The 13,330-nt window shown below is 67.9% G+C and overlaps 3 protein-coding genes across 3 annotated transcripts in view; 1 reads left to right on the forward strand and 2 right to left on the reverse strand.

Annotated features, from left to right (window-relative positions):
• Positions 1-51: 51 nt before the first annotated feature.
• Positions 52-7,617, reverse strand: CHLRE_06g278173v5 (uncharacterized protein). Its single transcript, XM_043063112.1, has 12 exons — positions 7,574-7,617; positions 5,918-7,506; positions 5,295-5,681; positions 4,872-5,096; positions 4,009-4,749; positions 3,416-3,778; positions 2,846-3,247; positions 2,332-2,636; positions 1,693-2,056; positions 1,132-1,455; positions 794-931; positions 52-540 (listed from the first exon to the last, which is right to left on the reverse strand). Exons 1-12 carry the CDS (start codon positions 7,581-7,583, stop codon positions 169-171), a joined length of 5,220 nt encoding a protein of 1,739 aa, XP_042923817.1. The 5' UTR covers positions 7,584-7,617; the 3' UTR covers positions 52-168.
• Positions 7,618-7,717: 100 nt separating this feature from the next.
• CHLRE_06g278174v5 (uncharacterized protein) lies at positions 7,718-10,739 on the forward strand. Its single transcript, XM_001698036.2, has 6 exons — positions 7,718-8,234; positions 8,406-8,618; positions 8,841-8,945; positions 9,202-9,499; positions 9,740-9,939; positions 10,176-10,739. The coding sequence occupies exons 1-6, from the start codon at positions 7,752-7,754 to the stop codon at positions 10,455-10,457; spliced, it is 1,581 nt and encodes a 526-aa protein (XP_001698088.2). The 5' UTR covers positions 7,718-7,751; the 3' UTR covers positions 10,458-10,739.
• A 5-nt stretch (positions 10,740-10,744) lies between these two features.
• CHLRE_06g278175v5 (uncharacterized protein) overlaps positions 10,745-13,330 on the reverse strand; it is a 4,143-nt gene continuing 1,557 nt past the window's right edge. The window contains exons 5-9 of the mRNA XM_043063113.1: positions 13,303-13,328; positions 13,041-13,140; positions 12,507-12,616; positions 11,961-12,234; positions 10,745-11,578 (exon numbers count right to left, since the gene is read on the reverse strand). Coding sequence (XP_042923818.1) covers positions 11,330-11,578; positions 11,961-12,234; positions 12,507-12,616; positions 13,041-13,140; positions 13,303-13,328 — 759 coding nt within the window. The 3' untranslated portion in view covers positions 10,745-11,329. The remainder of the gene's footprint in view (positions 11,579-11,960; positions 12,235-12,506; positions 12,617-13,040; positions 13,141-13,302; positions 13,329-13,330) is intronic.

Below are 13,330 nucleotides of genomic sequence, written 5' to 3' on the forward strand. Positions count from 1 at the left end.
AGATATCCACAAGTGGACCTGCGACGAGGGCAGAACCCTTGTTCGGGGCCACCATGGCAGGCACGTCATCCAGCCCCATCCATGTCCCCGTGCGTGGCTGGTCCTGCCCCGTCAATCACATGACTGCTGGTTGCATCAGCATACCAAACGAGCTCCATGCGATGCGTGTCATTGCGCCTGGGGCTCGCTGACAGGTGCCGCGCCCAGAGAACCCGCTGTCGTATCCGCCGATGATGCCACCGCGCCGCGGCCTTGCCCTCCCGCTCCTCGCCTTCCTCTCCCGCCTGCTCCCCCACCTCCTCCTCCGCCCCCGCCTCGCACCACATGGTGTGTCACTACCATGTCCGGGAACAACGCCGCCGCCGCGCCCTCACGCCGCGGGCCCGACCCCCGGCCCGCCGCCAATGACGGCGCCGTCGACTGCGACCCTGGCAAAGGCACGCCGCCGCGTGTTACAGCCGGGGCCTCAGCAGCAGCAGCCGCAGCAGCGGCGGCGGATGCCAGCCTGCGCCGGAGGTAGGCCTCTCGAGACTCGGGGTCCTGCAGGCGGGCGGGTAGGCAGGCAGGCAGGTAGGCAGGAAGGCGCATCTCGCGTCGGGCCTCTATGCCTTGAAGTTTCCTTGTGCTGGGCCTCGCGAGTAACCAAGTAGCACCCCAGGACACGCCACATTACGCAGTACACGCAACCGGCAAGTCCACAACACGACACAGGCCCCTGGTGGACTCACAAACCCCCTAACAACACCACGCGGCCCCGCTGCTGCCCCGCCGCCGCCCCGCCGCTCGCCCGCACCCGCAGCGCGCCCCACTCGAACCAGGGCACCACCACCAGCGCCAGTCCCTCCAGCTGCGTCAGGCAGCGGTCACGGGCCACGGTGGGGCCCAGCGGCCGGTTGGGCACGTTGGCGGCGAAGTGCGAGGGGCCGTCCACCTGTAAGCAGTCACGAAAGAATGCGAGCGATCCCGTCATCCTGGGATGCGTTTCGTGACTGCTGACACCACCAGGAACAAGTTCGGAGGGAGATGGGGCCCGGGGGCGGCTGTGGGCGCAGTGATGGCGAGCGCAGGAATGGCGGGGCGCGCACACGCGACAGCGGGGGCAAAGCAGGTGGACGCGGATACGGCGCGCACCTCCACAGCCACACGCAGCAAGCCTGAAGCAGGGGCGCCGGGCGGGCGAGGTTGGGCGCTGCTGCCGCTGGCTCTGCCGCCGCCTGCACCAAGAAGCGCCCATCCCGTTTCCCGGCCACGGCCCCGGCCACGGCCGCGGCCTCTGCCAGTGCCTTCCCGGCGGCCACCGCCGCCGAATTGGTGTGGTCCACTGTCCGGCCCTGCAACCGCCGCCACCGCCTGCTCCGGCTCCTGTGGTCGGTGCTGGTCGCGGTCTGGGGGCGGCCAGGGCAGCGGCAGCTGCAGGCAGATGTCCAGTCGGAACACACCACTGGCCACCTCCACCTGCGGGGCGCGGCCGCCAGGCCGCATGCATGAGCCGACGCTTCAGCCATTAGGGACAGCGCAGCTCGCAGGACGCAACCCGCCCCTGGTCATGGAGCAGCTCCCCCACTCGCACCAACTTTCCCGCCACACGCCACACGCTGACGGTATCCAACGCAGGCGCCCGCCCCCCTACCTCCCCCTGCGTGTGGCGACGCACAAGCCCCGACACCCTTGCCGGCTCGCGCTCGCACGCACCCGCGGCTGCAGCCCCATGTCACTGAGGCAGGCGCACACAGCAGCCTGCAGGCCCGAAACGTGCGTCCGCTGCCCGCGCAGGGCCGCCGCAGCCGCCTGCGCCAGCCGCGGCGGCAGCAGCCGCAGCCGTGACGCGTCCGTGGCGGCAGCGCTTGCAGCACTACCAGGCGCGGTCCCGGTGCCACTTGTTGTCTGCGGACTGTGCCCTTCCACGACTTCCAGTTGTTGCTGCTGCTGCTGCTGCTGCTGCTGCTGCTGCTGCTGGCGGCGGCGTCGCGCCAGTGCGGCTCGGTTCATGACGTCGGCCAGCCCCAGCTGCGACAGCTCCGACATGGACAGCTGGCCGGGGTCCGCAGGCAGCACCCTGTGTCCGGGTAGGGGGCGGCGGAGGCGGGGTGCGGGGTGGAGCAGGACTTCTCACCGCAGATGGGAGTGGAGGTCGGTGGAGGTGGGAGCGCAGGACTCTGGACAGTGCTCCACCCCAGTAGTGATTACTGAGGCGGAACAATAAGTCGCCTTCGCGCGTGACCCTTCCCTGACACACAGCCCCCACACCACCACGCATGCCTGTGCCCAAACCACACCAAACCGCATCCCTCTCTCCCTGCCATGCCCGCCCACCCCTGCGTCTCTGCCTACCTGCCCAGCCGGCGCACCAGGTCCTCATCCACATGCTGCAGCACCCCGAACGCCCACAGCAGCGCCACGCCGTCGTACGCGCCCAGCTGGTGCCGGTGCTGCTCTGGTGCCGTTGCCGACGGCTGCACACCATCACCGCCGTCTACAGCATCCGAACCGCCGTAGCTGCTGCTGCTGTTGCCGCCGCTGCTGACACTGCTGTTGCTCGCCTGCAGCAGGCAGCGGGTGCGCTGCGCCGCGGCCCGCAGCAGGCCCGGGTGGAAGCTGTTGAGCATGGCGAAGGCGCTCAGCGCTGTGCACAGGTCCTGTCAGTGGAAGCGCGAGAGGGACACGGAGTGATGATCGGATTGGGCAGCAAGAGGGGCGCAAAGCTAGAGAACCCATCCCACGACCCATACCATGCCCTCCCACCCCATACATTTTGAGCGTTCTGAGGCCGCGCCCCAGCTTCCTGGTGTCATTTGAAGATAGCGACTAAGCCGCAAACCACACCGTGCCTCCCTCGGCGACGCACCCGCGCGCTCAGTCCCTCCACCACCGCCTCCAGCCGAGCCGCCAGTGCCGCCATGAGCTGCGGCCGGTAGTACCGCAGGCGCCCCACCGCCGCCGCGCACAGCACCACCTCCGTAGGCCGCATGGCGCCCAACAGGCTGCTACTGCCGCTGCCACTGCTACTGCCACTGCCGCTATTGCCGTCGCCGTTGACACTGCTTCTGCCGTTGCCATCCCCACGGCTACGGCCGGCACCACCACGCGTCCTGCCTCGGCCAGCCTTGCGCACGGCCACAGGTTGGCTTTCAGCGGTCCGCCCAGCTGTCGACACAGACCCGGAGGCTGCGTCAGCCGGGCCGGCCCCAGCAGGCAGGGACAGCACCAAGGCGGCGGCGTCCAGCAGCGGCTCGCAGTAGCGCTCGAGCTGCGGCGGGGCGGTAGGTGGCGAGAAGGCGGTAATGGAAGCAGAGGCAACAATCGGGTGGCGTCGGGTGCACCAGCACGGAAACCAACCCAGCCCACGCGTGCACGCACACGCGCACGCGCACGCACTCGCACACATGTATGCACAAACGCGCGCGCACACGCACACCTTAGCAAAGGCCCACAGGAGGACCGCAAGCTGCGAGCCCGCCGCTGGGTCCGCCATCGCCCGCTCGCCCTCGCCCAGCAGCTCCTCCGCCCTCTGCTCCAGTGCCGACAGCAGCAGGCCCAGCTGCTGCTGCTCCTGCACTGCCGCTGCCGCCGAGGCCGCGCTCCTTCGCAGCGGCTGGTGCGGCTGCGCCGGCTGCGGCGGCAGGCCGGCGTTGACGGCGGCGGCCCAGGCTAGCTGGGACACGTCCAGTAGCGACATGCGGTGTGCGGCTGCGCGCGCGGCGGCCGAGTGGGCTGCGGCCAGGTCGGGCGGCAGGCGGCAGCCCACACGCGCGTATGCGACTGCCAGCAGCGCCAGCTCCTGTGCTTGTAGGAGAGCGGCGCCGCGGGCGGTGTGGTGTTGGGATACCAAAGAGGGGCTGTCGACGTTCGCGGTGTGCATGTAGCCTACCCCGGTGGAGCGCACCTATGCGCATGCGGAGCAGCACCCAGCACCACCATCACCACTACCCATTTCGACAGGGTGTTGCCCGGCGCGCGGTTGGAAAGCCGGCTTTGTGCACCCACTCACGCAACCACCCACCCACTCACCGCCGGCTGGCACAGCGGCAGCACCGGCAGCAGCCGAGGCGCCGCCGCCGCCAGGTCCTCAGCTGCACCTGCGGCTTCCGCCTGTAGCACTGTCTCTCCACCACCCGAGCCTGCCGCTGTTGCAACCGCAGCCGCGTCCCCCAGCGCACGGCCACCCCACAGCAGCACCCCCACCAGCTCCTGCAGCCCGGCACGCGCCACAGTGGCATGGGCAGTAGCACTGCCAGCTGCGGTGGCAGTAGCCGCTGGGGCTGCAGCAGTAGCACCAGCGGTAGCTGCCCCGGAAGCGTTTGGAAGCGCCACCAAGCGCCGCAGTGCCGTCCGCAAAGCCGCCCGCAGCACCGCTGCCCGGAGGGCCGACACTACTGCCGTTTGAGAGGCAGCATGAGAGCCGGCGGATGCGGCGGATGCTGCACCTCCTGCTGGCGGCACTGCTGGTCCCGGCGGAGGAGCGGGCGGCAGCACCAGCGGCCCATTAAGCATCAGCAGCGATGTGGGTCCCTCAGCCTCCTCGCCACCATTGGCCGCGGATGCTACAGACGCTGTCGTGGCGCCAGCTTTCGTCCCATAAGCTACACGGTCGGTGGTGGACACAGATGCAGCTACCGGTGATGTCGTCACCAGGGCGGCAGCCGACGGTGCCGGTGGTGCCGGCGGCGGTGTGGCGGCTGTGGGGGTGGCGTAGGCGACCGCCAGCGCCGACAGCCCCTCTGGCGACATGGAGGGCATTCCACGTGCCACCTAGAAATGAGGTAGGCGTTACGTCGGGAGGCTGCAGCTTCGTGCGACGCGCGAGGGGTTCTCATGCGGTTACACCCCACTTCGGTTTGCCATCCCACCCCCGGGCAGAGCCATGCACGCACCTGGCTCGCCACCGCCTCCAGCGTCCGCTCCACGGGCCGCGCCGCCGCCAGCACGCCACCGGCATCATCCTCAAAAGCACCGACCTCGTGATCGCCGCCCGCAGCCCCCGGCTCTGCCCGTGCCTCTGCCACCGCATTGGCGCAGCGCACGAGCGCCAGCAGTACCCGCGCCAAGTCATCAGGTGGGGTGGCCGCAGCGTGGGTGCGCACGTGCGCACACAGTGCCTGTACACAGACACACGGCAGTTGAACATACCTGACCATGTGTTTGTTTCGGGTTCCTAGCTGGGCTAAAGGACCGTGAAGCCGTCGGCCATCTGTTGGTAATCACTGACTACCGGATAGACTGGTGGGAGCGTAGCTGAAAAGCAGAGCGAGGCCAGGGCAGAGCAGCTACTGTGAATGCGGCTACTATGGGCGTGCCTGTATCAAGGGCGCCGGGGGCGTGCAGGCCTGCCGGGCAGCTGCCAGGCCCAGCACCAAGCTCGAGACCTCTCGGTGCGTCAGCCGCAGAGTCCCAGAGGCGCCACCGCCGGCGCTGCCGCTGCGCCACCGCTCATGGCCGCCGCCGCTACCTCCATTACCGGGCGCATCTGCCTGCGACTGCGACAGCTGCCGCTGCGGCTCCCCGTCTGGCGCTGGCGCCTGCTGCAGCCGCTGCGCCACCCGCTGCCACAGCCGCGGCAGCAGGTGCGGATTCAAGGCCCAAGAGTGGCTGCTGGGGCCGGTGCCGTCGTCTGCGGCGACGGCGGCGCCCGCCAGGCCGCCCAGGCCCCACACCAGGCCTGCCAGCGACACCGCGTCGAAGTCCTGTGCCGGGAACGCGACATCATACACACATGCAGACGTAAGGATATGTGTGTTCCTGCCTTGTGTGCTTAACTGAACAACGGCCTCACCTGTACCACTTACACATGGACAAGTGCGCCCAGGATAGCATGCGTGTCGGTACGCGGGAAAGCCTTTGGGGCGGTGCATGTGCTTTGGCAAACCCCTCTGCCGCGTGGGCTCCTTCCGCCCACAGCCCACACCCCGCACAGCCGCACCTGAAGCGGCCGCCGCAGCGCCGCCCGCACCAGCAGCTCCTCCAGTGCAGGGCCCGAGCCCGAGCCCAAGCCCAAGCCTGAGTCTGAGCCTGGCCCGGAGTCTGAGCCCGAGCGCGAGTGCAAGTTGCGGTTCGCAGCCGCCGCCTCACCCTGAGGCGGCAGCCCCGCGTGCCCGCCGCCTCCCACGTCACCGTCTCCGACATCACCGACACCACCGGCACCGGCTGCCTCCTGCACCCGCGCCAGGGCCCAGGCGAAGTTGGCCAGGTCGGCTGCATTCAGATGGTCGCCCTGCTGCTGCTGCTGCTGCTGCTGCCGCTGCTGATGCCACCCGTGCTGCTGCTGACGCCCGCCCTGTTGCCAGCCGCTCCGATGCAGTCGCTGCTCCTGCGCTTGCCCCGCCCGCCCCTGTGCCTCATCCTCCACCTCCTCTGCCAGCAGCCTGTCCCTCACGAGCCGGCGCACACAGCCCCACACTGCCGGCGCCGCCACCCCCAGCTGCGCCGCCGCCCATGCAAAGTTGGCCAGCTCCCGACCGCCGGCACCCTGCAGCTTGCACGTAGTCCCGAGCGAAGCGTAACCACTGCCACCGGCTTTTATGGGACCTGTGCTGCTGTTACTGCTGCTGATCTCGCTGCTGCTGCTGCTGCTGCTGCTGCTGCTGCCGCTGCTGTTGTTGTTGCTGTTACTATTGCTGCCGACGCCCGGCAATAGCTCCACTTGCTGTCCCACCGCCTCAGACAGAAGAGCTTCCACAGCCGCCCGCACACTGGGTTCGCCCAGACCGTTAGCGCCTTCGACACAGGTGCCATCAGCAGCTGCGTCACCGCGACGGTGCAGCTGCTTCTGATGCCCCTGTTGCTGCTGTTGTTGCTGTTGCCGGCCCAGCACCCGCGCCGCCGCCCATAGCACGTTGGCCAGCTGCCGTGCCGTCAGCGCCCGGGCCTGCCCCGCGGCCAGCGGCAGCAGCTCCGCCATCACCTCCGCCTTCTCCATACCCTGTTGCTGCTGCTGCTGCTGTTGCTGTTGGGGTCCCGTTCTTAGCTTTGGCACTCGCGATATCGCCGCAGCCAGGTGGATGGGCCGCATCGGGCCCAAGTCAACGCGCGCGGCGCCGCCGCTGCGGCCCGACTGCACGGGCGCACGGTGCAGCTCTACTGGCGGCGGCGCCGGAGGGGGCAGGTCCAGGGCAGCCCTGAGCTCCTCGGGGGTGTAGGAAGCCAGGACGGCCTGCATGCGGGCGTCCTGCCCGGGGCTGCCCCGGCCCCCGCCCCCTCCGAAACTCCCGCTACCGCGGCCACCGCTGCCGCTGGCGCCTTGAGCCGTGCCGGCGCCCCAGCGCCCGGCGCGGCCCTGGTTCCTGGAGTCAAGAGAGCCGGCACCGGCACAGCTGCTGACGTCCCGGTCATGATGTAGGAGCCGGTGCAGGAGCCACACTGGGCTGCCGCGGCCACTAAAGCCGCCGTGGCGACAGGTCGAGGGTCGGCCGCCAGCACGGCTGGGCCAGGCCCGAAGCTGGTCCAGCCTCAGGCCGCGACCCTGCAGCTGGACCAGCGGCACATCGTGAGCTGTCACATCGCCAGCTGCGCCTGGGAAAGAGGCCCGGAATGCCAGCTTAACGTGAAATGTGTGCAGGTGCAGCGACGACACAGTCACGATAGGTCATTTACGTTAATTAGCATTTAGAGCAAATAATTGGGCAGTAGAAGGGCGTGGTATGCATTGGAACACGAAGCTGTCATGCGACTTCTAACTTCGCAAAAAGCAAGATGTTGTCGTCATGGCTTTTCTAAAATTGCCATACACATGTAAAAGACAATAAATTGACTGCAGGATGGACCCTACCGCAGGGGGAACGGTCCCCGTGAACGCGGTGCCCGCGGACATAGTCGCGCTGCTCGGCTATAACGAGACCGGCGCACAGTTCTTCCGCCGCGTGCAGCAGGAGCGCGTTCTCACCGGCTTGCACTCGCTTGACAGGAACGTGGTTCTGCGGCCGGGCGTTGTGCTGGAGGTAGCGGGGCCGCCCGGCAGCGGCAAGACCGAGCTGCTGCTCTCTGTGCTGCTGAACGTGCTCGTGGCGCCCTACCTTGAGCCAGCAGCCTGGGTGGTGCGGCAGCGGGGGCAGCCGCATCGCCAGGGGGTACTGCAGGAACCCCAAGGGGCAGGCGGCGGTGGCGGTGGCGGCGGCGGGATGTGGGTCGGGGGCGGGAATGCCTCGGACGCGACTGCCAGGCTACCGGCGCCGCCACCCGGCGCGGGCCAGGTGGTCTTGCTTGACCTGGATGGCAAGTTCGACACTTGGAGACTCGCACAAGTAAGCCGTTGTATCACTATTCATAGCTTCCACGTTGGATCACGATGCCTTGCGCGCTAGAGCGCCGTACAAGGGATGAGGCAGCAGTGCTGAGGCAATTGACATCGCCTCCTCTCCGACCCCGGGCACACTGTCTTACTGAGTCCTCGGCACCGCCGCCTGCTGCTGCAGGTGCTGGGCAAACAGCTGCAACTCTTGCGGGCGGACGTGGCAAGCATGCGGCTGGAGGCGGCGCAGCAGCAGCACCAGCGCCTGCGCCAGCACATAGCTGGCAGCGGGCCGCCTGCGGGCGGGGGGCCGGGCCCGCCGCCGCCGCAGCAGCAGCAGTGGAGCGGGGCGGAGGCAGGAACGCAGGGCGAGGAGGAGCTTCTTACGCAGGCGCAGGTGCGCTGGCGGGAGGCGGGTCTACTGGGGGGGGGGAATGGATAGGCCGGGACAAGCCGGAACTGGAGGTCGGGATTGGAACGTCCCGGGCCCGCCGTTCTGAAGGCAGAGTCAGCGGTGAGGCCAGCGTGTCAGTGCAGAGCAGGGCCCCTTCCCTTACCCCCCATCCACCTTGCCCACAGCCTCCATCCTGCCGTTCCCACGACGTGCCATCGGACGCAGGTGGCGGATGAGATGCTGTCCCGGCTGCACGTCGTGCGCTGCACCAGCTCCCTGCAACTGCTGGCCGCACTGGTGGCCATGCCGGCGCGACTCGAGGCCTGGCAGGTGTGTACGACACGGCACGGCCGGTAGCGGTACGGTCTGTCTTGTCGCGTTGCTGGTCTGCTTTGCATTGGCACCAGTTGCTCTTGTCTGGCGAAGCGGGGTTGAACTGAGTACCGTAGCACACATGCGCATGCAACCGGTAGCGCATGCACAGTATACGCCCACCAGGGTCGGTTTACTCGGGGACCGTGCGTGCCCATTACCCGGCGCTTGTGTTCACCCTGCGCCACGTCCCGTTCCTTTCCTTTTCTTCCAGGCTGCGGGCGTTGGCTGCCGGCTGCTGCTAGTGGACAGCGTGGGTGCGCACTACTGGCGGGACAGGTCCGCACGCAACGTGACACTGCCCGGCGGAGCGGGGGCAGCGGCAGGTGGCGGGGCGGGCGGGGCAGCCACACCGTACCACGCCCAGCACCACCAGCACATGCCACCGCCGCAGCAGCAGCAGCAGCAGCAGCACACGCCCATGCAGCAGCAGCGGCAGCAGCAAGGCCGGCCAGGCGGCGCGGGGGGTTGGCAGCAGCCGCTGCCGCAGTCCTTGTTTGAGGTGCATGCAGGTGGGCGCTGTCATGGGTGAAGCGAGGTTCCTTGCGCATGGGGCTGCTGCATGGGGCAGGTAAAGTCCAGTAAAGCCAGGGGCCCCGGCCGCGTGATGATCCCTTGCCTTTTAGCTTCAGCAGCTGGACCGCCACCTGGTGCACGCCGAGCCGCAGACTGCCCTACCTCCTCCACTTCCTCCCTTTGAAGTCGTGAACGCTTGCGCCCGTTGTGCTCCCACATCGTCGCACCTCCCGCAGCTATTGCCGCCCGGCTGCAGCTGCTGGCTCGGAGGTACCGGCTGCCGGTGATTGCGACAAAGACGGCGGCCGTGACCGCGCGCGGCCTGGCCGGCGACAGCGACTGGCCGGCGCCAGACGGCGGCGCGGACGAGTGGGGGCCGCGGCCGCCGGCGTGTGTGCAGCTGCAGCAGCGCGAGTTCATGCCCATGCCGTGGCAGGTGGGCAGCTGTGGAGTGGGTGGGAGGGTGGGACGATGGGAGGGTAGGCGTCCTTTTGGGGATGGGTGCTGTGCCAGGGAAGCACAAGGGGAGGCGTTCAACATATGGGTGTGGGTGTTGTGGCATGGCTGGTGCCGTTGCAGCGCCCTCGTGACTCTTGTCGCATGTCTGCAGGGGGGGCACCAATAGCAAGCAACCGGCGCTCATTGTTTTTGCCTCTTTTACCGCCCCCACAGAATGTAGTGACACATCGGCTCCTGCTATATCCGCGCGGCGTCACCAACTCATCGGGCCCAGCCACGGCAGCCGGGGCCACGCAAACGGCTCAACAGCAGCGCACTGCGATCACCACCGTGTGGGCCGAACTGATGGGGGCCACGGGAGCAACAGCGGCGGTTGCCGGCGCAGCCGGGGATGCGGGAGGCGCGGCGGCAGGGCCCGGGACGCCAGGAGGCGGAGTAGTTGGCCGGTGTGTGTCCCGCCTGGTTATTGCAAGCGCAGCCATGATTGAGGTCTAGCACAGCTGGTGGTTGAAGCGCCGCTAGGCTGAGAGTGCACGGCGTGTTGGTTTGGGGACGCAGAAGGAGGATGCAAGAACGTCGTGGCTCCGTTGTGCAGTGTGTAGCAGGTTGCGTGGGGGAAGCGTTAAATTTGACGTTCTTGAAAAAACGCAACACGCACAAGCGAAGTGCATAGTGGCATAGGCATAGTGCAATCGGGGTCATGGTCGTGTTGACGGGCAAGACTGAAGCACTGGCGGGCAGGCGGCTCGTGACACAGCTGCAACGTGAGACGTGCAGGCATGCGCTCAGAGCTCATTGCAAGACATGGGCATTTCTCCTGCTGTTTGCAGGGGAGCGCGTTCCGCCCACACCGAAGCCGACATCAATAATGACCTGGTGCACGCAACAGCAGCAGTGTCGAAGGAGGTACCCCCTTACGACGTCAACATCCCCGGAGCACCGCCGGTCCCCAGCACTCCATACTTGCAGATTCATCCCCTCGTGGCGCCACTATGCCACCTACACCCACATCCACCTCACATCCTAACACGCACAGGCGCAGCTATGCTATCCGCGCGGTGTGGCGTCGCATTGAGTCTGTGTGGTGCTATCGCCTTGGCCGGGCGCCCGGAGCGTGAGGAATGCGCGTCAGCAAAACATCGACACAACCTGCCAGCTACCGTCGGTACAGTAACAGCGCGCGAACGACGCACCAATGCCTTGTCCCTTCTTGCTACGCATTTATGTGGGCACGGGTGGGAGCCACACACATCGGGACTACGCTTTCCTGCCCCTTGCCATGTTCCATCACGAGCACAGGCGCAGCTCCACCCGTCCAACACCACCCGTCCAACGTCATGCGACACGCCAGAAACCACGCTCCGGCCTCACTGCTCCATGCCACCCAGCCGGTGTATCGCAAGGCCGTTGCGCGCACGCGGGTCGCGCGCCCAACGGCCCATGCGCGGCTCCTGTCCCACAGCCGCCACCAGGAAGCGGGCGCTGCGTGCAATGGCCAGCCCGTTCACGAAGCCGCGCTGCGGCAGCGCGCCGATGCAGCCCAGCCCACCCGCGCCGCCGCTCTTGCTGGGCGTCACCGACCAGAGCCGGATGGCGCCGTCGCCCGCGCCGCTCGCCTGCACGGCGATGAGGCGGAGAGGAGGGCGGAGCAGGGCAACATGGGTCAGTGGTTGCGGGGGCGGAGCAGTGCCGCACGGAGCTTTCTGCAGCAAGCAAATGGCAAACTCGACTCGGCAAGAGCGCCGCCCCTGTCTAGCTACACCCGCGCGTAGCCCCGTGCCCTCTCCCTTCCCCATCTCTCCAGCGCCCCCCGGGCAGGCATCCCCGTCCCCCCAGCCCAGGGTCTACGCGCTGGAGCTGGCCGCTGGACTTCACGGACATCGGTAATAACACGTCTCCTATGCGACTGCACCTGCCTACGACTTCACTTCTTAATTAATCATGAATGTAACCCCCCAGCCCAGGCCTCAAAGGCAACGCTGCAGAGTCGCCACCTACCACCAGGTCCGAGTTGCGGCACACCGCCACCGAGTTGATCCAGCCGTGCTCCGGCCCCATGCCCGCGCCGTCCTCGCCGCCGCCCAGCCCCGTCGCCACGCCCGCCGCGGGCACGCTGTAAGAGGCGGCCGAGGTGGGGCCGTGCGCGCCGCGCGCCACGAAGACGGGCTTCTTCTTGAGGTTGCTCCACAGGTGCAGTCCGCCGTCGCAGCCGCCCGACACCCATTCCGACCCCGTCACGAAGCGCACGCAGTCCAGCACCCGGTCGTGCGCCCTGCGGTGGTGTCAAGGTGGCGACCCATGGTGAGGGCGTTGCGGTTGTTGCTGTTGTCGAGCGCAATTGCCCCGCCCCGCCGCAGCCGCAGCCGGCGGACCGTAAGCTCCAAACCCCGCCGGCCGAGCGTGGCAGCCCATGCGTCCCCTCTCGTGCAGGTCACTCTAGACGCCGCCAACAGCGACGGTTCCCCGCGCCGAGCGCCCCACCGCCGCCACGCTACTCTGCCGCCTCCCGCAACCCACTGCACGGCCCCATGGCGGCGCGCGCACCTGAATATGAGCTGGCTCTCCTCCGGAATCTTCCACATGCGGCACGTGTGGTCGTGCGCACCCGTGAGCACGCGTTCTGCACGCAGGCTATCTATGGACAGAACCTCCGCCTGTGCGTGTATGTAGGGGTGTGCATATGTGTGTGAGTATGCGTATGTGTAGCGGTCACCAACCCCCAAACACCGTAATCGGGGGAGCTGTGTAGCCATCACAGCAAGGGTTGCGGCAAAGCGTCATGACCAGCTCTTTCGGACGGCTGCCTTGCCAGGAACAGGCACGCTGCTTCCCACTTGGACGCCGAGCGCTACCGCGCTGTCTGCGAACCCATTCTGCATACCTGGCAACTCTAGCAATGGCCCCAACCCGTGCCGCGCCCCAATCTCATGCCCAACTCCCCAACACCAGCACGTCCCGTCCCCTCCCCCCCCTCCCCCTCCCCTCCCCTCCCCTCCCCTCCCCTCCCCTCCCCTCCCCTCCCCTCCCCTCCCCTCCCGTCCCGTCCCGTCCCGTCCCCGTGCCCTCCCCGTGCCGCACCTGGTGCCCGTACAGCGTGTCCATGTACGCCCGGTCGTCCAGGCTCCATAGCTTGACCGTGCGGTCGGACGAGCAGCTCATGAGCGTGTGCGTGCCGTCACTGCACGAGCAACAGGCGGGGCGCACGGGGGCCGTGCGAGGTGCCACTTAAGCTTGCGGCGCGGGCCCAGTGTGTCACGCGCATTTGGAAACATGCCTACGGCTGCGGGCAGCCCAGCCAACTGCTGCTGTCCCCCACCCCACCCCCATCCCGCCTGCTCACCGGAACACCAGCCCCGTGACCGCGTCCT

Source organism: Chlamydomonas reinhardtii, chromosome 6 (assembly GCF_000002595.2).
Source record: "Chlamydomonas reinhardtii strain CC-503 cw92 mt+ chromosome 6, whole genome shotgun sequence".
NCBI lineage: Eukaryota > Viridiplantae > Chlorophyta > Chlorophyceae > Chlamydomonadales > Chlamydomonadaceae > Chlamydomonas > Chlamydomonas reinhardtii.

Excerpts from the sequence above, each read along its gene's own strand:
- CHLRE_06g278173v5 (XM_043063112.1), bottom strand. Across the intron at positions 3,248-3,415 it reads TCCTGTGGGCCTTTGCTAAG|CTCGAGCGCTACTGCGAGCC; the intron begins GTGTGCGTGTGC and ends GCCCCGCCGCAG. Across the intron at positions 541-793 it reads TCGAGTGGGGCGCGCTGCGG|GACCCCGAGTCTCGAGAGGC; the intron begins GTGCGGGCGAGC and ends GCCCGCCTGCAG.
- CHLRE_06g278174v5 (XM_001698036.2), top strand. The coding sequence starts at position 7,752 with ATGGACCCTACCGCAGGGGGAACGGTCCCCGTGAACGCGGTGCCCGCG. Across the intron at positions 9,500-9,739 it reads CTTGTTTGAGGTGCATGCAG|CTATTGCCGCCCGGCTGCAG; the intron begins GTGGGCGCTGTC and ends CACCTCCCGCAG. Across the intron at positions 9,940-10,175 it reads TCATGCCCATGCCGTGGCAG|AATGTAGTGACACATCGGCT; the intron begins GTGGGCAGCTGT and ends CCGCCCCCACAG.